The following is a 25,837-nucleotide window of genomic DNA, read 5'->3' as shown; positions in this document are numbered from 1 at the left end:
CGGTGTTTCATTGATTGGTGGTTTGGTGATCAAACTCAGTACTTCGGCAGGCCATATTGTTGGCCTCAACATTGATGGGAGTAGGGTAACCACCGTGGGAATGGGAGTCGAAACGTCAGATTCTCCTTGCTTCCCCAGGGTGGTTCGCGTACCTGGATGAACGTCCTGTTGATTTCATCCATAGTCCTTTCTACCTGTCCAATGACGCAGATCGACACCAGCCTTCACCAGCAGAACAAGTTCTTCAGCCTGCTTGATTCACTCTTGACGGAGAGAATAGATGGACAGGAGGAGATACGATGCACCTCTGCAACAACCACAACCACAGAATAGATGGACAGGAGGAGATACTGTACACCTCTGCATCAACCGCAACCACGGAATAGATGGACAGGAGGAGATACTGTACACCTCTGCATCAACCGCAACCACAGAATCGATGGACAGAAGGAGATACGATACACCTCTGCAACAACCACAATCACAGAATAGGTGGACAGGAGCTAGGGGATGCGATATATCTCCGCAACAACCACGATCAGGAGCAAAGTGCCAAAGTCATCAATCAACAAACATCTGCTTAACTAACCCTCTGGCTGGCACATCTCAGGTATCTTACTCCCCATATTCGATTACCGCCTGTTAACATAGAGAGGTTAGGAGGGAGGGGAGAGAGCGGAAAGACAAGTGGGGTGAGGCTGTGGGGTGTGGGTGTGGACTGTGGAGGGGTGAGAGGGAAGAGAGGGACGAGAAAAGGACTGTCACAGTTAGTGTGAGGTTCAGGTGGTTTGGAAGAAGGATCTGATCACGACTGAGTTGGGTGAAAGGAACAACTGAAACTGGACTTCAAATTCAAGTACCAGGACTAAGGTAAAAAAAAACCTTTCCAAGTCAAGTCTCGAACTTGATAAAGTTTCTCTGGTTTGTGTTTAAAAATAAACGCATATTTTCCGATTGCATAACCTGTATTTATAGTTTGTCCATATTCTGCCTCCACAACAGATCTCTTGAAAATGTCGAACCATCCATCAACTGTAAAATCCCTCCAGGTAGGAGGAAAATGGTTTCTTTTGGTGTTTGCTTGGGTTTCTGTTGTGTGCTGTTCAGTGAGAAAGTTTGGGACTTGTGATTTAAGGATTCCGGATTCAATCAGGACTTTTGTGAAGCAAAGGAATTGAGGATTGAAGTGGAAGGTGTCTGGCGACCTGGTTGTTTGGTTTGGTGTCGTGTCGAGGTTCATGGAGAAGCTAGAACCCAAGACAGGGTGGATAAGGACATAACAGAACAAAATGTAGAGGAGAAAGTGTGGAGGGAGGGAGATAGTAACAGGAAGGTTCCATCCATCCATGAGGACCATACTCTGTGTGCAGAGCATTTGGTGCTGCCTAAACGTTCTCCTTGGCTATTGGGCACAATCCTGGACGGGTCGCCGCTCCGACACAGGATACCGGCATGCTGGCACTCATTTTGCCGACCTCGGAAGGATGACAGAGTCAACCCCACCTAGTATTAATTCAACAGCAAAGTGGGATTATGAACTCAGGATTCAAGGATCCCAAGTCCACCACCCAAACCATGAAGCCAATACCAGGCATAAACAGGAGGGTGGAGGGAAAGAATGGAAGGAAATTGTGGAGACGAATGAGGGACACAAGGTGAATAAGATGGATGTGGCCAAAAACTCTCAATCACATATGATAAGATATGATAAGATATGATAAGATATGATATGATATGATATGATATGATAAGATATGATACAGATATGATAAGATTTTGATACAGATATGATAAGATAAGAACAGATATGATAAGATTTTGATACAGATATGATAAGATAAGAACAGATATGATAAGATTTTGGTTGGAAACTTGGAAAGAGGAAGGGCTCAGGGAGGGTTGACGGGGGGAGAAATGATCATGGATTTGGATGCGGGGTGGTGACCTGAGATGGTGGTGAGCAGCGGTCGTGAAATCCCGGAATGAAGAGTGAGATTGTGAAGACTGAGGAAGTTGGAATGAAGAGGAATGAATGAGAGGAGGTGAACAATGAATCTGGATTTTACCAGTTTCATCAGGAGGAGGTTATTGGCAGACCAAGTTTATGCAGACCTGCATAAACCTAGGGATGTTGCAGTCAGGTAGAGCGGGAAAGGACCGAGGGTGCGAGACCAAAGAGAAGGTGGAAGAAAACAAAGAATTGACCGACGTGCTTGTGATGATTTGGGTTCAGCTTCATCGCGGGACATTCCAATGATCCAAAAGGCCTTGGTTTCCATGGCATCTATCTGAGCAAGGTGTGAGGCAGGGGTGCTGGCCTAGAGGGGGGAGCAGTATTCCATCAAACTGTAGATGAAGACCTTGTCGGTAGATGAAAGTTCAGACATGCCAAGGAAAGGCGTTGCACAACGGAGGATGCCCAGTCGACGGCTGGCTTTGGAGGCTAACAAGTCAAAATACAGGTCTGTTAAATGTACGGTTCAAGTCAAACTACCACCTGGAGGAGCAATGGAACTTCTGCCATTCCGTAACAATGGTCACCTGTCCAATTTTGTTCAATTGTTTTGACTTGAGGTCCAAAAGGTCTGGGTTAATACCCCTCGCCCAGTGTCACCAACGTGTTGTACCACCACGAGTCCATGATAGTGTGTCTGACGATATACACTGAGAAGCCACGATATGTACACACCATTTGTTTCAGCACTTTTTACATCCTCCAAAGGAAAGTGGTTCTATCATTATTAACTCCGCCACCAAATTATCTGTCTGTCTGTCCGACTTTGAACAGGATATCTCAAAAAGTTGTTCATGGATTTGGACAAAATCTCGTGGACAAGTTGGGTGTGTGACAAGGAAGAATTGATAAGATTTTGGTGAAGATCCGGATCCAGATCCGAGAATTTTTGAAGTACTTTTTCACCATTGAGAGATCGGGCCAAAAACGATATTTAGCATAATATTTCAAAACGTTGCAGACAGATACCATTTAAACTTGGTGGACAGGTTGGGTGTGTGACAAGGACGAATTCATTCAATTTTGGTGAAGATCCGGATGCGGATCCGAGAATAATTTTAAGTGAATCTTCACCATTGAGAGATAGGGCCAAAAACGATATATAGCACGACATCTCAAAAAGTTGTGGACGGATTCGGACGAAACTTGGTGGACATATTGGGTGTGTGACGAAGAAGAATTGATTCAATTTTTGTGAAAATCCGGATCTGGATACGAGAATTATTTAATTTTTTTAAAGTAATTCTTCACCATTGGGAGAGAGGGCCAAACAGATATGTAGCACGATATCTCCAAAAGTTGTGGACGGATTCGGATTAAACTTGGTGGACATATTGGGTGTGTGACTAGGAAGAATTGATTTAACTTTTGTGAAGATCCGAATCCGGATGTGGATACGAGAGTTATTTCATTTTTTAAAAGTGAATCTTCACTCTTGGGAGACAGAGCTAAACAGATATGTAGCACGATATCTCCAAAAGTTGTGGACGGATTCGGATTAAACTTGGTGGACATATTGGGTGTGTGACTCGGAAGAATTGATTCAATTTTTGTGAAGATCTGAATCCGGATGTGGATACGAGAGTTATTTAATTTTCTAAAGTGATTCTTCACCAGTGGGAGATCGGGCCAAACAGATATATAACACGATATCTCCAAAAGTTGTAGACGGATTCGGATTAAACTTGGTGGACATATTGGGTGTGTGACCAGGAAGAATTGATTCAATTTTTGTGAAGATCCGAATCCGGATGTGGATACGAGAATTATTTAATTTTATAAAAGTGATTCTTCACCATTGAGAGATAGGGCCAAATAGATATATAGCACGATATGTCCAAAAGTTGTGGACGGATTCGGACAAAACTTGGTGGACTTATTGGGTGTGTGACAGAGAAGAATTGATTCAATTTTTGTGAAGATCCAATTCCGGATGTGGATACAAGAATTATTTAATTTTCTAAAGTGATTCTTCACCATTGGGAGATTGGGCCAAACAGATATATAGCACGATATCTCCAAAAGTTGTGGACGGATTCGGACGAAACTTGCTAGACATATTGGGTGTGTGACTAGGAAGAATTGGTTCAATTTTTGTGAAGATCCGAATCCGCATGTGGATACGAGAATTATTTAATTTTCTAAAGTGATTCTTCACCATTGGGAGATTGGGCCAAACAGATATATAGCACGATATCTCCAAAAGCTGTGGATGGATTCGTATGAAACTTGGTGGACATATTGGGTGTTCGACTAGAAAGAATTGATTTAAGTTTTGTGAAGATCCGAATCCAGATGTGGATACGAGAGTTATTTAATTTTTTTAAGTGATTCTTCACTCTTGGGAGACAGGGCAAAACAGATATATAGCACGATATCTCAAAAAGTTGTGGACGGATTCGGACGAAATTTGCTGGACATATTGGGTGTGTGACTAGGAAGAATTGGTTCAATTTTTGTGAAGATCCGAATCCGGATGTGGATACGAGGGTTATTTAATTTTTAAAATGATTCTTCACCATTGAGAGATGGGGCCGTAAACGACATATAGCATGATATCTCAAAAATGTATAAGGCCAGATATGTTCTCGTGGATCAGGCATTGTGTGGCGGAGGTGTGCGCTCCACCGAGTGCCCTTGTTGTTTACTTTTCGTTTTTCTATCTCCTTTCCATTTAATATCGACGATATTTCAAGAATGTTTGTACTAAAGGTACGCTGTTGTTATTTCTTAAATTTGGTGTCATCAGGTGCACTAAAAGGTACACTATATGTTGATTCACATTTGTCGTTTGCACATCTTGCACATGAGTAATAAACACAGCAAATTGGAGCGAAATTTGAAATAAAAACAACCACAAGGTCTATTATATCGGTTGTGGTACAATACAAGTTATAATGGAGTTGTTGGCTGGCGATGATAACTTCACAAATAGCACACACGTCAAATTTTCAGCCTCTTACACAGCTCTATATATAAACAGACCCTTCTGGTGTGCGAGTAACCTTGATAGAGTCTCACCATATGTTGCTACATTCTCAGGCTCAGGAAAACACCCACCTGGTACCAACAACTACTGACTTGTTGACGTTGGAAACCACAAACTGAAAGCACATTCCACTTTTTGTCAACTAAAAAAAGGAACAACAAAAACGACGGTACTATATAAAAATGGAAGGGTATTTTTAAGGTTCAGTTTGCTTGCTGGTTTATCGAATGAAGAAAGCCTTCAATGTTTTCTGGAGGATACACTGTTCCGATTACAAGTGAAGGTGGACACACCGAAGTCAGTAGGTGGAGCGCTTGAAGCATATATTTCAGCCTTTTTGTATAGTCAAGGCTTGTTGCCATCGCTTGTCCGCTGAATGGCTCAGGATGCAACAGGACAAAAGGAACAGCAGATAGAGTGGGGGAAACGCCAACAGTGGAGTTCCAAATCCCATCCATTGGCACCACACTCTGTACAGAGCATTGGTGATGCTGAAGTAGTCTGCTGGGCTGTTGGGCACAATCCTGGACAGTTCATCACTCCAACACAGGTTAATTGAATGGCTCAATCATCCCAGCAAGCTGATACTCATTTTGCCAACCTCAGAAGTATGACAAGCGGAGTCAACCCCACCTGTTATTAATTCAACAGGAAACAGGATTTGAACTCAAGATCCTAGGATCCCAAGCCTGCCACCCTACAGGACCCTAGGATCCCAAGTCTGCCACCATAACCATGAAGCCAACACCAGGCATGGCAATAGTGGAGTTGAACGACAAAATAGAGGGAGCATTGGACGAACAATGGGTCTGGGGAGGAATGGGGGTACAAGAACAGAAGCATGGGGTGGACAGGATGGATGCGGAAGGAAACACTCAGGAAGACTTAAGGAAATCTTCTCTCGGTACAGTTTGTATCATCACACCTGAGGTATTGGATTCCAGAAATAAATGCACCAGACTGGAAGTATTACAAGTCCATTTGGAAGACAGCGAATGCCTCACGTGTTTAAATTTGGACAAGGCTCTGCCAAAGAAGGAACTTGAATATTAGTCAATGGGGACAGACAGAACCTTCCTCGCGAAGCCTCAGGACAGGTAATGACAAACAAAGTTCCTCTTGTTTGATTCTATTCGCAAAAGGTTTTTGATCCATAAAGCTCAGCCCTGGTTAATTAATCCATCACTGCTTCATTCGGACACAGCATCACGAGCTGGCAGGACCCTTCCTCATAATGATCTGCAGAAGTATTTCAGCCTTCACCCTACTTCAAAACAACAAGTTTCAAACACACATAAAACAGCAGATACACGTATGCTTACCCACCACACCCAATGATGCACTTGAATATCTCAAATCACCATCAACCTGTATAACCTGTATGAACAGGTGAATGATACAATCAAGAGAGAGAGAGAGACACAGACAGAGATAGAGAGATAGAGAGAGACTTTTGAATCTTTTTATTACAAAACAATATTAAAAATATATATATATATATATATATATATATATATATATATATATATATATATATATTGTTGTGGTTGACGAAATTCGCAAACCACCATTCAGGTCCCTTAGGTGAGATATCTCTGTAAGTATATGTGTAGTTAGGCCCAAACCCGTTGTTTCGAGGGAATAAATGTCATTCATTCGGGCTGGGACCCTTCGAGATAGCCGTTTTTCTTTTACTATCTTTATTTTGGACCAGCCGCCATTACTACCATTACTACCACCACCAACCACGTCTCAACAGCCATCACACAACAACCACCAACCGCAACGCCGCTTCACAACCACAGCCACGACCCTTGCCGTCACATCTCGCTCTCGCAACCATCGCATCACCGCCATTCCCGCGCCGCTTGTGGACACCGATCCTGGACTCGTACAGGGCGCGCGCCGAGCGGCGGGTGCAAAAACACCAGCCTTTCCGAAGAAATCGGATCAAAAACGATTCACGCCCACTTCTGTTCCGTCCTATCAGCGAGCATGGGGCGATTTGGCCCCGCCTCCAGGTGCGTCGGAGTATAATCGCTATATGCAGATTCGCGGATCAAAAAGCATTCACGCCCACTTTTCCTCTGTCCAATGGGGAGCCAGCCAGAGGTAAAGGGTCGAAGGTGAAGGAGCGAAGCCACGGGGGCTATAAAGGGCCGCGTTCGCTCGCCAAAAAGGCAGTTGAGTTGGGAAGAGTCGGAGTAGTTGAGTCAGTCAAGGAGAGTTGAGAAGAGAAGAGTCGGAGAAAGCAGTTGGACGGAGCTGAGAAGAGTGGAGAGTGGGAGAGTTGGAGAGGTGGCGGCGGCGAAGGCAGTCGAGAGGGCGCTCGTGTCAGAGTCGGGGAGCTGCGGAGAGGGGAGGCCGGTAACGCGACCGAGGTCGCAGTGGAGACGCTCATCGCGGGACCCAAGCCAGCGAGATATCCTCATTCCCCCGAGCATCAACAACCCCCTCCTGTTTCCCCCCACGCTGAGATAGTGTGAGAAGGGGGCCCTGTTCCCACCCCATTTCCAGGCAGTGCCAGCGAGGCCCGCGGAGTCGGGGCGCCACCGCCATTTTGCGACTCATCACCAGACGGGTAGGCTCGACGCGGTCTCGGCCCCAGGCCCGTCTGCCCCCTTATCGTTGAGGGTGGTCCCTTTTTCTTTTGCTTTGAGTATATGTGTTGTCGGCGCCGTCTGTGAAGTAAAACTGTATAAGTGTTGCCGTGTGCTCGGTAGTCGGTAGTAGATCTGCATTGTTGCATTTGCTTTTTGTGCAGAATTGTCGTGTCACTTTTACATTTGCTTTTGGTGTATAATTGTATATGTGTGCTATCCGTGTGCCATCGCGAAATAAATGTGCTTTATGTTGAACTGTTTTTCCCGTTTCGCTTCGTCTTTTCCTTTATTGAATCTCCATCTTACTTCACGTAAAGGGTTGGTCGTGGGCTAAAAACGCCCGATAATCAATCGAAACGTCGAGGTTGACGATAACACCGCTCGGTTATCCCGATAGTACGGAACGGGTCGCTTAAAGTGGCCCGTGTCCGAAGTCGACCTGCGGCGAGGTGCGATCGCCCGGTCTACCCTCCGTGTGGGTACTTAGGTAGGTCGAATTTGGCGAGCAACCCTATCCCACGCGGGGGGCCGATTGGCACGATCGTGGTGAGGCCGAAAGGTCCACCCGTGACTAGTTCCCGGCGTTAGTCCGATAGGGTCACGACGGGATTGTCCGTCCGGTGGGCGACGTGCCGCGATTCGAGTTACGTGGCCGTTCGCACGCCGGCGGGCGCGAATCCGCAACAATATATATATATATATATATATATATATATATATATATATATATATATATATATATATATATATATATATATATATATATAATGTGACAGTCGATGAAAAGATACAATTTAGTAGCAGTACCTTAATACTTACAACAATTCAATGTAAACAATAAATACTCAAAACTCAATAATACATTCCAAATCAATCAAAAAAAACTACAGGGATATCAATAAATTATTCTCATGAACTTTGCAAATCCCTTCATGACACCAAGACTTCTTAAAGTCATCAAAACTCTTTTCACTTTCAGAAAAACAAAATTCAAGTTTCAGTCTTGCTGTTATTAAGGCATTGAAAAAAAAAACCCATAACATTGCACATCACAATCGGCTTTCCTTTCAATTTCTCCTTCCTCCATAAATAAATCGCCATTTTTGCTGCGGCAACTAACAACAAAAATAATGAGTTTACTTGTTCTTTCCACCCGAAAATAACCAATCTTAGTGAGAAGGTAATTTACATCTTTTTTTGCCAAGAGGTTCAGCCATTGAAATAATGGCACAAGCCTTATACAGTCAACATATGCATGGAACACATCCTCTGTACAAATACAGAAAGGGCAGCAGCCGGATATGGGAGAAAAATTACATAACCACTTATTCGAAGGAATAACCCAATGTGCGAGTCGCCACTGTAAATCTCCAGTCCTTTTAGCAACCAGCTTACTGTAGAAAGAGTTCCATATAGGCTCAGATGGGAGTCCTTCCGGCCACTCCATTCAATGGAGAGTCCTCGAGTAGGACTCGAGTCGACAGTCTATATTGATTGGTCTTTACTGCTATATTTCTGAAAACTATTTTTTCCTGAGCTAATGGTGGGGGGCGGGGGGGTAAATCTCTCTGACTCGGTTGTACAATTAGCCCAGGAAACCTGAGGTCGTTTGTTGTCAAAAACCTTTCTTGAATCCATTTTAGTTCAAGTTGAGAACTTTTTTTCACAATTTCTCTTAGGATTTTGCCGATCGTCCTATTTGACCATATTCTTGTCATATCTGCTATCTCCGGCACTGTTTTCCACCCCAACCCGGAATCATGGCGGAGGTGTAGTATTTTGATTATGCCTGCTGCAATAAAGTGTTGATAAAGGTCACGGCTTCTAGGAATTGCAGGAAACAAGAGGTTGTAAAATAGGGGTTCTTCCACAAACATGTTTGTAGCATAAGTTTCCTGCTGACGACGACCCGAAAGGATCTGCCAAGAATTCAAAAGACTCTGATAAAATGTTGAAAGATGAGATATTGTTACGAATATGGCAGCCATTTGCACACAACAGCCAGAGTCCCCGCAGTTCAGTTACTTCGATAAGTATGTGTTTATAGTTAGGGTCCCGTCCCTATGTTTAATGGGTGATTAAGTGTATGTGCGCTGCGAGTTATTTTTAAGTTAGAATTAATACCAAACAACATCAACAACAACAACATCCTCCTTCGCTCTTGCCACCATCGGCCTTCCTCACGCGCATGCGTGCCGAGCACAGACGTGGGCGGGGCTTCCATCGCCTCAGATCAGAGCCCCGCTCCAAAAAAGGGCATGGAGTGTTTCCTCTGCCCAATGAGCGAAGGGCGAGCATCGCACGCGCGCCCCAGCCAATGGGAAGCCAGAACGCCGAGGAAAAGAGGAGAGAAGTGCCAAAACAGCCAGAGAGTCGAGAGGTGCGCGAGAAAAGGTTGTTGGTCGGACACTCCCGTGTGTTCTGGCTTGCCGGGCGCCCCTTGGCGCGGTCGTCGGTCTTCGTCCCTGGTCTTCTCCTCGGTGCTTGGTGCGAAGCTGACCGTGCGGGTTCGAGTCCCACCATGGTGGTTTGTGTTGGAGCATGCGGGCTGGTGGTCGGAGCGTCCGACTTCCCTGCCAAGAACCCCGGGCTCCACAGGGGCAGGTCGGCAAGCCACACGACGCGGCCATGTATACCACGGAACTCTGTCCCCCCAGCTGAACTATCCTCCTCGGCTGGAGGACTGAATAAAGACCCAGTGGGGTCCATTTCTTTTGGATGTGTGTGTGTCTGTGGGCCCAGTCTATAAGTAGAAATGGCATAAGTGCCTTGCATCATTGTACATTTAATTATATTCGTGGTTAAGTCTGCTCTTTGTCACCCTTCCCAATTATTGTAAATAAACCCCTGTTAAATTTACCAGCTCGTTGCCTGTCGTTTCTATCATTGACCCAGCACGGTGTGGGCTTGAGAAATAGGGAGGCCGTTTGTGTCGTAAATTGTTCATTTGGTCCGGCAGGCTTTGGAAATCCCCGCTCGGTTACGCCGGATCCGAGTCGGTAACAGTGACTCAGTTCGGACAAAGTCGGCCGAGGGTGTGGCTTCCCCGGTAGTTAGACGGCATGGGTACTTAGGTAAATTGGAATTAGACAATTAACCCTACCCCACGCCGTCGAAATATTGGCGTCCACGGTCCACTAAGGGACCCGTGACCTTCGGAGTTATCCGAAGGTTACGACCTTCAAGTCCGGTGTTTGGTAGGAAATGGCCCAACTGCTCTATCTAGCGGTAGTCCTCGCCACCTAACCCGGCACCACAACAATATATCGACATGCTGGAGTTTGATCAAGAAGAGTTCAAGGCTGTAACCGAGCCCACTTGCTTGTTGCAAGATGTGACGGGCCAGAAGTCGGCTCAGCAGCTGTTCCTCATGCATCAACATCTGAGTGGAGCACAGCCGAAAAGCCATTATGCGGCTTTTTATGTTGACAATCCTTGGCCACCTTCAGCCAAAGGACGGCACATAACATTTGGCTGTAACTAGTGAAAACCACTGCACAAAAAAAATCAACCAGTAGCCTTTGAACAGCCTTCAGTCGCACTTCCAGTGGTTGGAGACAGATAAACTTATGCCAGAAAGATGAGGCAACCAAATTGTTTACAACTAGAACCCCGAGCTCTGTAGGAAAGGTGGGGTAGGGCTTGCTTCCATAGTCCTAATCTCTTTTTTTAACATGTTCAACCATCCCATCCCAATTTTTAAGGACATAGAATGGGGATCCCAGGAACACACCTCGATATTTGACTCCTTCCACCCATTTTAACTTTGAAGGCAAATGCACCGGTGGTACTAACCGTGTCCCCAGCGGATTGTTTTTAAGACTGGGAACTCATAAGGATTTACTCTTGTTCCAATTACAGTTCAACGAAGATGCCAAGCAAAAGAGATTTAAACACTTAACAAATGCAGAGATATCATTGTCATTCTTAATGACCACAGCAACATCATCTGCATAAGCTGATACAACTATTGAAGGAATCCCTGTGGATACAGTTGCTCCTGAAAGATTTTTCCTGAATAGAATTAGAAGTGGTTCTATAACCAAGGAGAATAATAATCCAGAAACGGGGCACCCTTGCCTCACCCCTCTCTGTACTTGTATTGGAGAGACGAGCTCATTATTAATTTTAAAAATACTAAATATATTGCTGTACAGTAAGGATACATAGGCCCTAAAATTTGTACTAAGACCACATGCTTCCAACACATGATGCAAAAACACGTGATCAACACTATCAAATGCTTTTTCTAAGGCAAGGAATATTATCCCAAATTATTTTTCCATGGAATCAAACTCCAGCAAATCTCTGATCAAAAAAATATTATCATAAATTGATCTGTTCGGGATACAGTAGTTTTGATCAGAGTTGACGAGATCACCAACTACCATCTTCAACCGACTGGCCAACACTTTTGACAATATATTGTTACGGTTGTGGAAATTCGCAAACCACCATTCAGGTCCCATAGGTGAGATATCTCTGTAAGTACATGTGTAGTTAGCCCCAAACCCGTTGTTTAGAGGGAATAAATGTGATTCATTCGGGCTGCGACGCTTTGAGATAGCCGTTTTTCTGTTCTATCTTTATTTTGAACCAACCGCCATCACACAACAACCACCAACCACAACACCACTTCACAACAACAACAACGCCAACAGCCACGACCTTTACCTTCACAACTCGCTCCCGCAAACATCGCATCACCGCCATTCCAAGCGGCACCATGGCCATCGGCCACCGCCGGAAACCCTCCACCACCTTCACCTCTCTCCTTCTCTGGCCATTCCCGCACCACCTGTGAGCACCGAGCGTCGGGCTGTCCTGGGCTCGTACAAGATACGCGCCGAGCCGCGAGTGCAAAATGCGGCCTTTCCGAGGAGAATTCGGATCAGGAATGCTACACGCCCACTTCTGATCCGTCCAATCAGCAAGCGCGGGGTGGCTTGGCCCCGCCTCCAGGCGCGTCTGTGTGGAATCGAGATATGCAAATTCTAGGATCAGGGGAGATTCACACCCCTTTTCCTCTGTCCAATGGGCGAGCGTGGCTCCGCCCCCGAGCTCATCCTGATCCGGAAATTTGCATATGGGTTCTCCTGCCAGCCTATAAAATGCTGAGCAGAAAAGCAGAGTTGTGTGGCAGAAAAGCGAAGAGAGTTTTGGGGCAGAGAGAAAGAAGAGTTGTTGCGCAAGAGTTGTTGTTGCGAGGCAGTCAAGTCGGGTTGGAGCGCGGAGTGGAGTCAGGAGGCGAGGGCGTCCAGGTGGTTTTCTGCAGTCGGCTGAGGAGAATTGGGGGAAGAGTCCGAGGAGCTCGGGTCCAAGGCAAGGAAGACTGCGGTCGGCGACGAGGTCGCGGTGGAATCGCTCGTCACGGGACCCAAGCAAGCCAGCTATACTCCTTCCCCAGAGCATCAGCAATTCCCCCTTTCCCCCGCGCTGAGATAGTGCGAAAAGGGGGCCCCATTCCCACCCCACTCCATGCGGTGCCAACGAACCCCATGAAGGAGCACGAAGTCAGGGCACCGCTGCGCTGCCACATTTGCGGCTCATCACGAAGACGCGGGTAGGACCCACCCGGTCTCGGGGACCTGACCGCTCCTTCAGGTCCCGTGCAAATATTGTCCCACAGGCCCCGTCTGCCCCCTTGTCTTTGAGGGTGGCCTTTTCTTTTGCTTTTGAGTAAATGTGTTGTTGGCGCCGTCTGTAAAGTAAAACTGTGTAAGTGTTGCCGTGTGTATGCGTAGTCGGTTGTAGATCTGCATTGTTGTTTTTGTTTTAGTTGCTTTATATGTGCATTCTGATGACTGTTTGACAAGATGTGTGCTCTCCGTGTGCCGCGGAATAAATGTGCATTATGTTGAACTGTTTTCCCGTTTCGCTTCGTCTTTTCTTTAATTGAATCTCCATCTTGCTTCACGTAACGGGTTCGTCGTGGACTTAATACGCCCGATAATTAACCGGAACCGTCGAGGCCGACGATAACACCGCTCGGTTATCCCGATAGCACGGAACGGATCGCTTAAGCGGCCCGCGTCCAGAGTCGACCTGCGGCGAGGTGCGATCGCCCGGTCTACCATCCGCATGGGTACTTAGGTAGGTCGAGTTTGGCGAACAACCCTATCCCACGCGGGTGGCTGATTGGCACGATCGTGGTGAGGCCGAAAGGCCCACCCGTGACTAGCTCCCGGCGTTAGTCCGAGAGGGTCACGACAGAATTGTCCATCCGGTGGGTGACGTGCCGCGATTCGAGTCACGTGGCCGTTCGCACGCCGGCGGGCGCGAATTCGCAACAATATTGTGGTCTGCACATAATACCGAGACCGGTCGCCAGTTCTTCATCTGCCGTAAGTCTCCAGTCTTTGGTAGAAGAGACACCACCGCTCTTCGAAAACTTAGAGGCAGTTCTCCATTTACCAAAGATCATTCCAGGACATTCAGTAACTCAGGGCCCAAAAGGTCCCAAAACGCCAAGAAAAACTCTGCCGGTAAGCCGTCAATTCCAGGCGCTTTCCCCGAGTTCAATCCAGCAAGGGCCTGCGTTAGTTCAGGCAATGTGATCGGTGAGTCCAAGCTCAGACACTGGGGCTCAGTGATGGAAGGAAAGTGAGAAGTTAAAAGTTCCATTGTTTGTTCACTAACAGTATGTTTTGCATAAATTTTTGAAATATAATCTCTAACGCACAACCGTACATCACTGGAGTTAACAACAATGTCTCCTCTTGAGTCGAGCAGAGAAAAACGGTCTTTTGTGACTTGTTGACAAAATCCATTTGGAAAAAGGATTTGCTGGGAGTATCTAAAACCTTGATGTTGTTTATCCTTAATCTGATTAACATCCCTGCTGCTTTCTCTTGCCTCAGTTCTCTCAATTTGGTCCTCTTTTCAACTCTAATATCCTTGGTCTCTCCTGTTTCCATATCTGGCCACTTTACTCTCTAACTCAGGGGTCGGGAACGTTTTTGACTCAGAGAGCCATTAAAGCAAAATATTTGGAAATCTATTTCAGTGAGAGCCATATAATATATTTTAAGACTGAATTCAACTAAATGTGAGTATAATAAGCCTCTGAATTTATTCTTTTAAATAATGTTGTTATAATACTCACCATTAATGGGACTTCTGGTGCTGCATGGATTTGCTGATGGCTTTGTAGTCTGGTTGGTACTTGGTGAGGTTAAGCTTCATGCTAGCGTTGAGGCTTTCATCCGTTAGACGTGATCGTAGGTTGGACTTGATGTTTTTAAGATGTGAGAATGACTGCTCACATGCATACGTAGATCCAAACAAGGTCAATACAGCAATACTCACACGCTGCAGTGTGAGGTATGTGACACGAAGCGCGTTCCAAGTTTTGATAATCAGCTCGTCTTCGGGTTGAAGTTTTTTCATTTCTGTCCACATGCGCTTGCTCGCCAATTCTGCTTTCTGTCGTGCAATTCTTTCCAAATCTTCATTCAGTGACTTGAACTTATTCACCCACATGTCTGAGGCCTTCAGGTCAGCCACTTCTGATTCAAAATCTCTGACGGAGACACCAGGAATGTAACTCAGGTCGGCTGTGTTCAGTGAACACTCGTTTGGATGGGTGATGAACTTAAAAAGACGAGTGTGCTCACGAAATTCTCCAAAGCGTGCTTTGAATGACTGTAGGAGACTCGACGTGAAACCAGCTAACTGGTGGAGATCAAAGTTTTGAGTGGGCTCACTTGCTGTGCATGCATCTTCAAACTGTCTCAGTTTTTCAAAATGTGGTAAACGACCTGTTTCAAGATCAATGATAAAGAGCTCCAGCTTGTTTTCAAAAGCAAACACGGTTTGTTGAAGGGATAACACTGTATTTCCAATGCCTTGCATTTTCACGTTGAGCTGGTTCAGATGTTCAGTCATATCCACGAGATAGTAACACTTGAGGAGCCACTCAGTTTCGGCTAGCTCAGGATGCTCAATCCCTTTCATTTCAAGGAAAGTCTGGATTTCGTTCAGGCAAGCCGCAAAACGGCTAAGCACCTTCCCTCTTGACAACCAACGCACATTGCATTGCTGTGCAAAAGCAGACCGTGATAGTTATTTCCAACTTCATCCAGCAGTGTTTTAAACTAGCGACCATTTAAGGCTCGGGCAACAATAAAGTTGATCACACGAATGACCAGCGACATCACTTCGCCAAGCTGCCCATCACACATCTCAGCACAAAGTGCCTCCTGGTGTAGAATGCAATGGAAACTTAGGATGGGTCTATTTTCATGTTCATGGAGAAGCGCCACAAATCCTTTGTTTTCCCCCACCATACACGGAGCAGCATCAGTACACACCGAGATAAGTTTATCCATTCGTAGATTTTTTTTCTTGAGCGAACTCCATGAAAGACTTGAATAAATACTCACCTCTTGTGGACCCTTTTATTGGCAGAACAGCAAGACTTTCTTCGCGCAGTGTATCACCAGCAGCATATCTTGCAATCACACTGAACTGCGACAAATGGCTTACGTCTGTTGACTCATCCAAAGGCAGGGAAAAGAACGGCGCTGTATTTATGTCCTTCACTTGCGTTTCCTCCACTTGGTTTGCCATCATGATGGTACGATCATGAACAGTTCTTGCCGACAGAGGCATGTCTTGTATCCGTTTGATTATCTTGTCTTTGTTCGGAAGATCATCAAAAAGTTCATTGGCGACATCCAGCATGAACGTTTCAGCATCCTCGCCATCTGTGAATGGTTTTCCGTTCCTCACTATTGCTAAAGATCCAGCAAAGCTAGCGGAATTATAGTCACCTTGCCGGGTCCATACGCGGAGTTTCTGCTGGCTGGCTTGCACCCTGCTCAGTAGCTCTTGGCACGCTTTCTTTCTGCCGTCTCCCGCAGGGTATTTTGATGCAAAGGTAGCATGGCGCGTGTCGAAGTGTCGCTTTATATTCGACTGTTTCATCGATGCAATTTTGTCATTGCAAATTAGACACACCACAGAACCTGCTCTCTCCACAAAGGCGAATTCTTCGGCCCATTCGTCCTGAAATGTACGATACTCCTCATCTTTTTTTCTTTTCGCCATCTTCTTCGTCGAAGGGTTAGCTTTGAGCAAATGAGAGAGAGGGAGATGTTGACCCAAGTGAGTCTGGCTGGCCTGTGCGCACGGGCTGACATACTCGAGAGGTGCGGCGCGGCCGGCCGACTCTGGGATGCTGTCGCCTCAGCGGTGGCGCGTGATTGGTCGAGATGAATTCCGTGACGCGTCTGGGCGGCGGCACGTCATTGGAGGAACCGAAATCACTACTCGCGTCGGCCGCATGACTGGACGAAACAAAAACCGCTTCAGACAATTCGGAGGTGTTTTTTCTTCTCTCCTTCTGCCAAGTTCAGCCCTGCACGTGAATGAAGCACGACACCATTCAAACTATAGGTAAAGCTTCCGCGAGAAATATTGGGCTTTCCAAGTTTCAAACTCCAATTTTATCTGCGAGCCAGATGCAATCATCAAAAGAGCCACACCTGGCTCGCAAGCCACACGTTCCTGACCCCTGCTCTAACTGTATGATATCAGCTTCTAACAGAGCCATTGTTGTATTACTAACATTGGTAACATTTGAAGCAAACTGCTGACAAAACACTCTAATCTGTGCTTTTGTGTTGTCCCACCATAACTCTAATGAAGTAAAAGAGGCTTTTTTGAGAGTTGGATAGTTCAAAAGGTATAGAAGCCTTTTTTAAAACGAAGTATCTTCAAGAAGATTGGTGTTGAATTTCCAGTATGTACTTTTATCTGAGGGTTTAAGGAAAAAGGGCCCATGGTAACTAAATGATGATCGGAAAATAAGGATGGAAAGTGAAAGCGAGAGAAAACAGCAGTCCTGAAATGCGAGTTTATGTACCACCGGTCAAGTCTAGCAAAGGATGCTCTCCCGCCCAGGTCTGAATAAAAAGGCCACACCAGCAGAAGAAGAAGACAAATTACTAAAGAAGCACTGTCCCTTCAAGAGGCGACACCAACCATACTCCACATCTTCAGTTATGTGCGTTTCCTGGAGTAAAAGTACATCTAAATGTTTACGATCAAACAAACTTTTCACTTGAACCTGGCGGTTGTGACTTGCACTTCCGCCGTTCATATTTAAGGTTCCAAAGATGATCTTTTCCATGATTTATCCAAAGGCTTGAGCGGTTGCTGAGAAATTTCAGTCCCCGCTTTTGTAACAACCTTTCGAAGATGATGAAACTGTGACTTTGTTAACTTGAATTCAGCAGGCTTCCTAATGATGTCTTTTTCAGCTTGAACAAATGAAATTAAATCAGGAAAGTGATCTTTAATGATCACATTTCGATGTTGATAAGTTTCATTCAGAAAGGCAAGAATGAGTTGTGGGGCTATGTATGACTGATACGATGAAGATTGAGACAACTCAGTCACCTCAGCTTCATCATTTGATTCTGAAAAATCAGACCCGTCCCCACCTGGGTCATATAAATCAGTCTGAGCAGTCACTATTTCAGGTCCTGGCAACTCTGAAGATTTGCCAGAATGTTCCTCAACTCTACTCTGGTACTCAGTACGTTCAACTGGAGCAGTAACCTCGGTTTCTTGCTCTTGATGGCTGAAATTCACCGGCTCAGTTGAATAATCAGGATAATGAATGGGATTTTGTATCAATGAAGGGGAAGTAAGGACTGAAGCATCTCCATTCTGCTCGTTCTCAGCAGGAAGTGCTGGTGATGACTTGCTAATGAGCTTTCCATCAACATCAGCCTCACCTGATGCTTTACTCGTCAAATTCCCAGTGTTGCACAGTAATCCTTGAAAATCCTTTTCTTCATTACTCAATCCATAAACATTCTCCCGAGTATCAACACAGCTTAGATAACCCTGAGTAACACATTGAGGTGCATCCTCAACTTCACAATCTTCATCCAAAACTACCTTTTTTACGGAAGTGTTGGAACTACTAATATCGGATGCTCTTCGTTTCTTTGTCACAGCAACGGGATCCTCCTCCATCTCCACACTACATGCAGCAACGGCCAAACCATTTGGGTTGTCAGGCGGGGGATTTCATTATCTCCTAAAGCTGAGATGTTGACTTCTTTAGGATTAGGAACTGGAGTAAAACCCCGAGTCTTCTTGTGCGAGGAAACAACAGGAAGCGTCTGGGTATTAGGAGTTGCTCTATTCTCTACTCTTGAAACCGGGGTAATGTCCTTTTCACAGTCAGTGTCGTTATGACCTGCTTCATCACACTTTACACAAGATACTTTTGGACAAAACCTTTTCACATGTCCAAATACTCCGCAGTTAAAACATGTTCTAACGAGGCTGAAGTCGCATACATTTGGTACTCATACTTGTTAAAAGTAACTTTAAACGAAATGTTTAAACCAGTGTCGGCGCCTCGATGTTGAAGAACCATATAAACCTGGCGTCGAAAACTCATAACATGTTTAATCTGTTCATCTTGAGCTCTTAGAGGAATCATCAAGATTTTCGACACAACTGTTCCGTACCGTGACAGAATACACATCAGTTTGTCATTGGTTATAAACGGGGGGACATTTGATATAACAATTCTCATTGATGGGGTATCCATTGGTGAAGCCAACATAAAGAGACCAGTCTCTGTAGTAAATCCTGAACTTACAACATCGTGAACAAATTTTTCATCAGACACAAAGACAACTATTTTCTTATTCATTTTCGATGCTGCTCTTACATTTTGATTCCCTATTATTTTCCCTACTGATAAAACAATGTCTTCGGTGGCAATTCCTTCAGTTGGAACACACACCAATCCATGCTTCCTTGTTAAATTATCAAACGCCTCAAACCGAATGCGTGTATCCACCATATCAGCTGTTTATCTCCCCCTTTTGCTCGAGCCTTACAAAGCAAAAGTGGGGGGGGGTCAAACTAAAAAACACAAAAAACAATCACTAAAAACTAAGGAAAGTGCATTAAAAGCAAAAAAAAAAAAAGAAAAAATACCAAATTTACAAGGCCTCATCAAAGCAGGTAGGCCACACCCAAATAGGCCGGCTCTTGCTCTTTCTCTCTCTTAAGGATACAAGGGATAGAGAAGACACAGATAACCTCCAAAATCACGTTGGGGAGAAAAAGAGGAAAGGGGGAGATAGAAGGGGGGAGGAAAAAAAAGCACTAAGATCTCACCACAACACAGAGCAGGAGCCTACGGCGGCCATGACACCGCGCCCAGAAACCAAACCACAGAGAGAGAGAGAGAGAGAGAGAGAGAGAGAGAGAGAGAGAGAGAGAGAGAGAGAGAGAGAGAGAGAGAGAGAGAGAGAGAGAGAGAGAGAGAGAGAGAGAGAGAGAGAGAGAGAGAGAGAGAGAGAGAGAGAGAGAGAGAGAGAGAGAGAGAGAGAGAGAGAGAGAGAGAGAGAGAGAGAGAGAGAGAGAGAGAGAGAGAGAGAGAGAGAGAGAGAGAGAGAGAGAGAGAGAGAGAGAGAGAGATAGATAGATAGATAGATAGATAGATAGATAGATATATATATATATATATATATATATATATATATATATATATATAGGTAGGTGAGGGGAGAGAGGATAAAATAAGGAAAATCTGGTCATCTGTTTGGTACTGTGCCATCATTGAAGTTTCAATCCTTTAAACGCCAATACTTCCCCTATATCGTGGGTTCACAACCAAATCCTGTTGAGTGGAGAATTTTGATTTGCATGTGCATGCATGTTGTGGTGGTGTAGATGTGAAAAGCTACCTCTCTTCATCTTCTTTATTTCGCAACACATGACAGCGGGTCGCATAATTTGCTATGGGGCGCGGATATGCTGCTAACACAATGCTCCCTGTAGAATGTAGATGAAGGTTAGAAAAAGAAGTTGTCATTTATTCAGGGTGCTGGCGATAGCTTGCCTACTGGACGTGAAGGACACCGTGGGATCTTTAAAGTCCACCAACTAATGCTGGTAGATGGGACGTCCGGTTTAATGTCCATCTGTGGGACGATACACACCGGTGAAACCTGGGTTGGGATTCAAACCCAGGCTAGATAGCTCAGATGTAAGTGTGCATACCTCCAGGTTACCAATGGCAATGTCTATACTGAATTCCCGTAACTCATTCAGTTCATTCTGTCTCCCTAACAAACCTGAGCTCTTGAGATAGTTGATTAAAGAGGTTCGCATAATAATTATCATTCAATAAAAATGGAATGAATTATTCATTAGATTATGATTTGATTATATATTATTGATACTATTTTAAATCAATAAAATATCATTGTAATTCACTCTTGATATGATTAATTATTATTCCTAGCAGGGACCAGTGGACCTTCCAAAGGAAAAGCCCTGACTTGAAAGAATGTTAGATACAGTTATTTGGGCAGTGTATAGGCAACAGAGCGCTGCTCCTGAAAATCAAATAAAAATAACCTGGGTTTGAATCAAAAATATGCCCACTGCCAATATGCATATATATATATATATATATATATATATATATATATATATATATATATATATATATATATATATATATATATTGTGGTTATATTACATATAGCTTGGATAGATTCCGATTGCACTGGCCCATAGGCTGAAACCAGAGGCCTGAAATGCAAGGACCGAACCTGAGGCCTATACATAGTGTGGCCTTCACAAGGCCTCTGACATCTATTGAGGCTCCAACCCTTTGATGCTTGATGATCCGTTTAACAGTTGCTTTGGTTGTTATATATTGGAAGGGAAAACTTATAGGGATGGCATGATGATTGTGGATATGACACCTCCGAGCAGTCTTTGGCTTCGCGGAGCAATAAGCACCAACATGGCGGTCGTAAGATTTTTCATGAAATAAGAAATAGTGGGCGGAGTCAGGCGAACTGTCCAACCAATGGAACGGGATGTTATGGACAGACAGACAGACACAGACGTGGATGAGCAACCATATTATTATTGAGATTAATAATTCTTCCTTTGCCGTTGTGGAATTGAAACGTGTACATATTTCATGTTGGATTGTACCGCTTGTTGGATTGAGAGGAAATTTTCACCATTGTAGAATGTTTTAATGATGATTATGATGTCATCGATCACGTGGCATGACAGCCATGCTGGAAGGATGGAAAAACTTTGGACCTCTGTATCTCTGAAACTGCACCAAGGAAAACATTGAAACTTGGCACATAGCAAACACTCCTTATTGGGAAATGAGTGTAATTTTATTTTTATGACATCATAGGTGCCCTCGTTATGACGTCATCATTGCATATGTAGAATGCCACATCCGATCAGTATGAAAAAATTTGACGGTCATCTAGGACTAAATTGTATGAGGGGAAAAAATTTATGACATCATCTGTCATGTGGTTTGGCAGCCATATTGTTTTTTTCACGTAAAAGCCTTCAAAAATCTCCGAAATGGCTGAACAGATCGAGACAAAACTTTCCATGTATGATCGCCTATCCATGAGGAATAAAACGTTCACCAATGATGTCATCGGTCACATGGTTTGGCAGCCATTATTTTTTTGAAGAATAAACCTTTAAATATCTTCTCCACAACGGCTTGACAGATCAAGGGGAAACTTCACGCACACGTTCCCCAATCCTTGTGGATACCAGGGTTTTCACGAATAAGTAATAGATAACATAGACTGGCTGCCATATTGGATTGAATGAGAATCTTTAAAAAAAAAATTCTCTTGAACTGCTTCATCAATCAACAAGAAACGTCAGAATTATGATGCAGTAGTGATGAGTCAGAAATGTTTTAAATTTCAACCTGATCTGATGCATGGCCATGGCCTGGCAGCCATAATTATATAATGATTTGAATCTGGGTTCAGGGATTCAATTCCAACTTGGTACAAGTATGTATAATGATGGGGTAAAGTGGCTGGAGGCATATTTCGTGACATCGTGATGCCGAAGAGTGCCCTTCTAGTCAATTAGTAAGACTATGTACTCCCTTGTTCTCTTATATTTCAGAGCAAAATGAATATTCCGATGGGGGCCTTCAAGCCTGGTGGTCGCCCACCTAGTCTTCGGAGCGAAAATGCACCTACTGCAGAGGATGCGGTGAGAGGGATGAGATGGAGAAAGAGTATAAGGAGAGTGGGGAGAGGAAAAAGAGGAAGGAAGGAGAGACAAGAGACAGAAGGGGGGAGAGAAGAGAGAATGAGGGAGGGGAGAGTAGAAGGAGTGGGAGGGGATTAGAGAAACAATCTTTTGAAGTAGATTGTGAGCATGGATGTCCAACAACAACAAAAAAATCCCAGGAAAAGGTACAGTTGAGAAACGAGTGTTCTGATAAACACTTTTAAATGAATGAAGGTATCATTCATTTCATTCTCCAAATTTGAGGGACCAAAATATACATTTTAGTTTTTGTTTGTGTTTGAAAAAGAAAGGGCCTGTAAGGATGTAGCCTTGGCACTAGAGGATGTATGTGCACTCGTCTTTGAGCTGTCTAGCCTGAGTTGGAATCTCGACCCACCTATAAACTGCCACTCTGGTGTTTCACATTTACTGCGATGCATTGCTATGTGCACCATCCATCAAAAGGCCGTTTCGCCAGATGACCCGTCTGCCATCACTGGTCTTTGTTGGACGTTAAGGCTCTTTTGAGTTAAAAAAAAATATTTGAGCTGCATTACAAAAAGAGAAGCTCTATTGCCCCCATGAAGGACTAATGGCCATAAACGTCAGCTTCTCTTTCTTTCCCTCAACAGTTAGTTAGAAAGCTAAACACAGCTCGATCAACCTTCCATTGATCATTGGTCTCCCTGTCCACTGATGCAGACCAACACTAGCCTTCACTAGCAAGACTATCTATCGTTCCTTCTACATACACACATATTTGTTGAATTCATACATATTTTTGTGGAAATAGTGAAAATTGCTGTTGGTAAATGTTTGATAACTTCTTCTTTTCTAGATTCCAAACCAAAGGCCATCTGCATCTCCGCAGCGTCCGATGGTCAATCTGAGTGAAGTGCAGCAGGCTAAGGGAGGGTTACGTGCCACTCCTAGGGACACATAAGAGATATCACAAGAGTGTTAATACGAGTCTCATATTCTGCATAGATTCTACATTTTATTTCCACACACAATAAATATATAATACAGCATTTTTATTATTTATTTCATTAGAAATGGCACGTCACACCGATGGCGTAGGCTCCATCAAAAGGGTTTGTGATGTTAATGTGAAACTTCTTGGATTCATCTCGACATTTTCAGATGTACAATCACAATGGACATGTTTAATATAACCATGCAATTCGTCCTTGTTCACCCCTCTTCTGTCCAAAAAAACCCCAGTATTATGAAATAGAAATTGTTGCTTAAATGCCTGTGCTTGTTGACATGTAACGTACGAGTTGCCTTTAAACGAAATGCCTGAATGTTGTTTTCCAGTAAAATGGGAAAAGGTTTAAATGACTACAACTGCAGCCACAGAAACATTCTCTCGGCGTCTCAACATCTCATGACAGAAGATGGTCAATTTGTACATTTTGAAAAAAAACAATGTCAAAGCTTGAGCAAAAACAATTACATATACTGTATATATTGCCTGGGCAACAAATTCGAGAACGAAACAGCAAGATGAAAAACTAACGTGAATTTCAATTTCCTATGAATATCAGGTGGAAGGAAGGAAGTATGTAGCACATGCAAGGTGATGGTCCAGATCCTGTTTAAGGGTGGGAAGAAAAAATAAGCGGGACATTTAATAATCACGTTGCACGGACAAGGAAAAAGCAAAATAAACTCGACCTGCACTCGGTGGATCGCACACCTCCACCAGCATGTCCAGGTTACTTACGATTTGTATCACAATGACAGGACGGATCTGGATTCGGACCTGAACCAAAATCGAATCGGCTTGTTCTTGTCACCTACACAACTCATCCACCAAGTTTTGTTATAACTCGTCCACAACGTTTTTAGATATCATGCTATATATCGTTTTTTTTGGCCCTAACTCTCAATGGCATGCCTGGTGTTGGCTTAATGGTCAGGGTGACGGTCTTTGGATCCGAGGGTCCTGAGTTCAAATCCCGCTCAGCTGTTGAATTAATACCAGGTGGGGTTAACTCGACCTGTCATCCTTCCGAGGTAGGCAAAATGAGTGCTTGCATGCTGGTATACTGTGTCGGAGTGGCGACCCGTCCAGGATTGTGCTCAATAGCCAATGAGACTGCTGAAGCAGCACCAACGCTCTGCACGGAGTATGGTCCCATTCTCCTCCTTCTCTCAATGGTGAAGAATCACTTTAAAAATTCTCGTATCTGGATCCGGATCTGAATCTACACCAAAATTGAATCAATCCGGCTTTGTGACACACTCAACATGTCCAGCAAGTTTCGTCCAAATCCGTCCATAACCTTTTAAGATAACCTGCTCACAAACAAACAGACACGGAACTGATACTCCAGGTCCCTCAGAATAGATTTGTTTAATATGAAATCTAAATCCTCAACCTTTTTTGAAATATCTCGTACACAAGCCGAGTTACTGAGATGGTTGTTATAGTACCAGAATTGAGCCAATCACAGCCGTGATCTAATCAGGTTGAGATAATGTCATGAGGAACAGATATCTGCAAGATGAAAGCGAAATGCTCAACAGTTTTTTGAAATATCACGTACACAAAAGTACGTGGACAGATGATCGACCGTTCGGACGGAGCTCATTTTGATGTCCCCCATCTCGGACCTTGTCGGTGGGGTGGGAGACAAATCGACGAACAGGAGTGTATAACCATGAGCAAGTTCGATTTTAAACAAAAATCTTCATACCCTAATGACAAATGGGATTATTCAATGAATGGGTGCAGAATTAGACAAAGATGGTAAAAGTGATTTGCAAGGTTGATTCGAATAATTCGAAGAAAGGCCTTGACATGATGGAACTCACCCAGGTCATGTTTGCATTTAGAACATATAAACCTATTGTTACTGTATTTTGTCTGAAATCTTATAAAATAAAAATGATCACAAAGAAACGCAATTGACATTTCTTGTAAGATGCCTTGCTGTGAGGGTCAGGAATGCCGAGGACAATGGATTTTATCAACTCATCATATGCACAATAAAATAATATAAAATAAAAAGTTTAATAATGTCAAAGTGTTTTTACATGAGTTTTCTGTTTGTTGTACACAGAACATTACACTCTATTTTGTGCTCCCATCTTATCAACATATGATTATAGATCCGAATGACTTGTATTCAGTCGAATTGTTTGGTTTCCTTT

The 25,837-nt window shown here is 44.1% G+C and overlaps 1 protein-coding gene across 1 annotated transcript; it reads left to right on the top strand.

Moving 5' to 3' along the window:
• Window positions 1-709: 709 nt before the first annotated feature.
• Window positions 710-25,586, top strand: SMPX (small muscle protein X-linked). Its single transcript, XM_085855365.1, has 4 exons — window positions 710-870; window positions 1,003-1,049; window positions 22,565-22,654; window positions 23,514-25,586. The coding sequence occupies exons 2-4, from the start codon at window positions 1,014-1,016 to the stop codon at window positions 23,616-23,618; spliced, it is 231 nt and encodes a 76-aa protein (XP_085711491.1). The 5' UTR covers window positions 710-870; window positions 1,003-1,013; the 3' UTR covers window positions 23,619-25,586.
• Window positions 25,587-25,837: the final 251 nt, after the last annotated feature.

This window comes from Eptatretus burgeri, chromosome 14, assembly GCF_056783735.1.
Source record: "Eptatretus burgeri isolate ZD-2024b chromosome 14, Ebu_testis_v1, whole genome shotgun sequence".
NCBI classification, from domain to species: Eukaryota; Metazoa; Chordata; class Myxini; order Myxiniformes; family Myxinidae; genus Eptatretus; species Eptatretus burgeri.
The sequence above is the reverse complement of the archived record's forward strand: the minus strand, read 5'-3'. Positions and strand labels throughout refer to the sequence as shown.

Coding starts and splice junctions, on each gene's coding strand:
- SMPX (XM_085855365.1), top strand. CDS start 1,014: ATGTCGAACCATCCATCAACTGTAAAATCCCTCCAG. Junction 1,050..22,564: donor CAACTGTAAAATCCCTCCAG/GTAGGAGGAAAA, acceptor CTTATATTTCAG/AGCAAAATGAATATTCCGAT. Junction 22,655..23,513: donor CACCTACTGCAGAGGATGCG/GTGAGAGGGATG, acceptor CTTCTTTTCTAG/ATTCCAAACCAAAGGCCATC.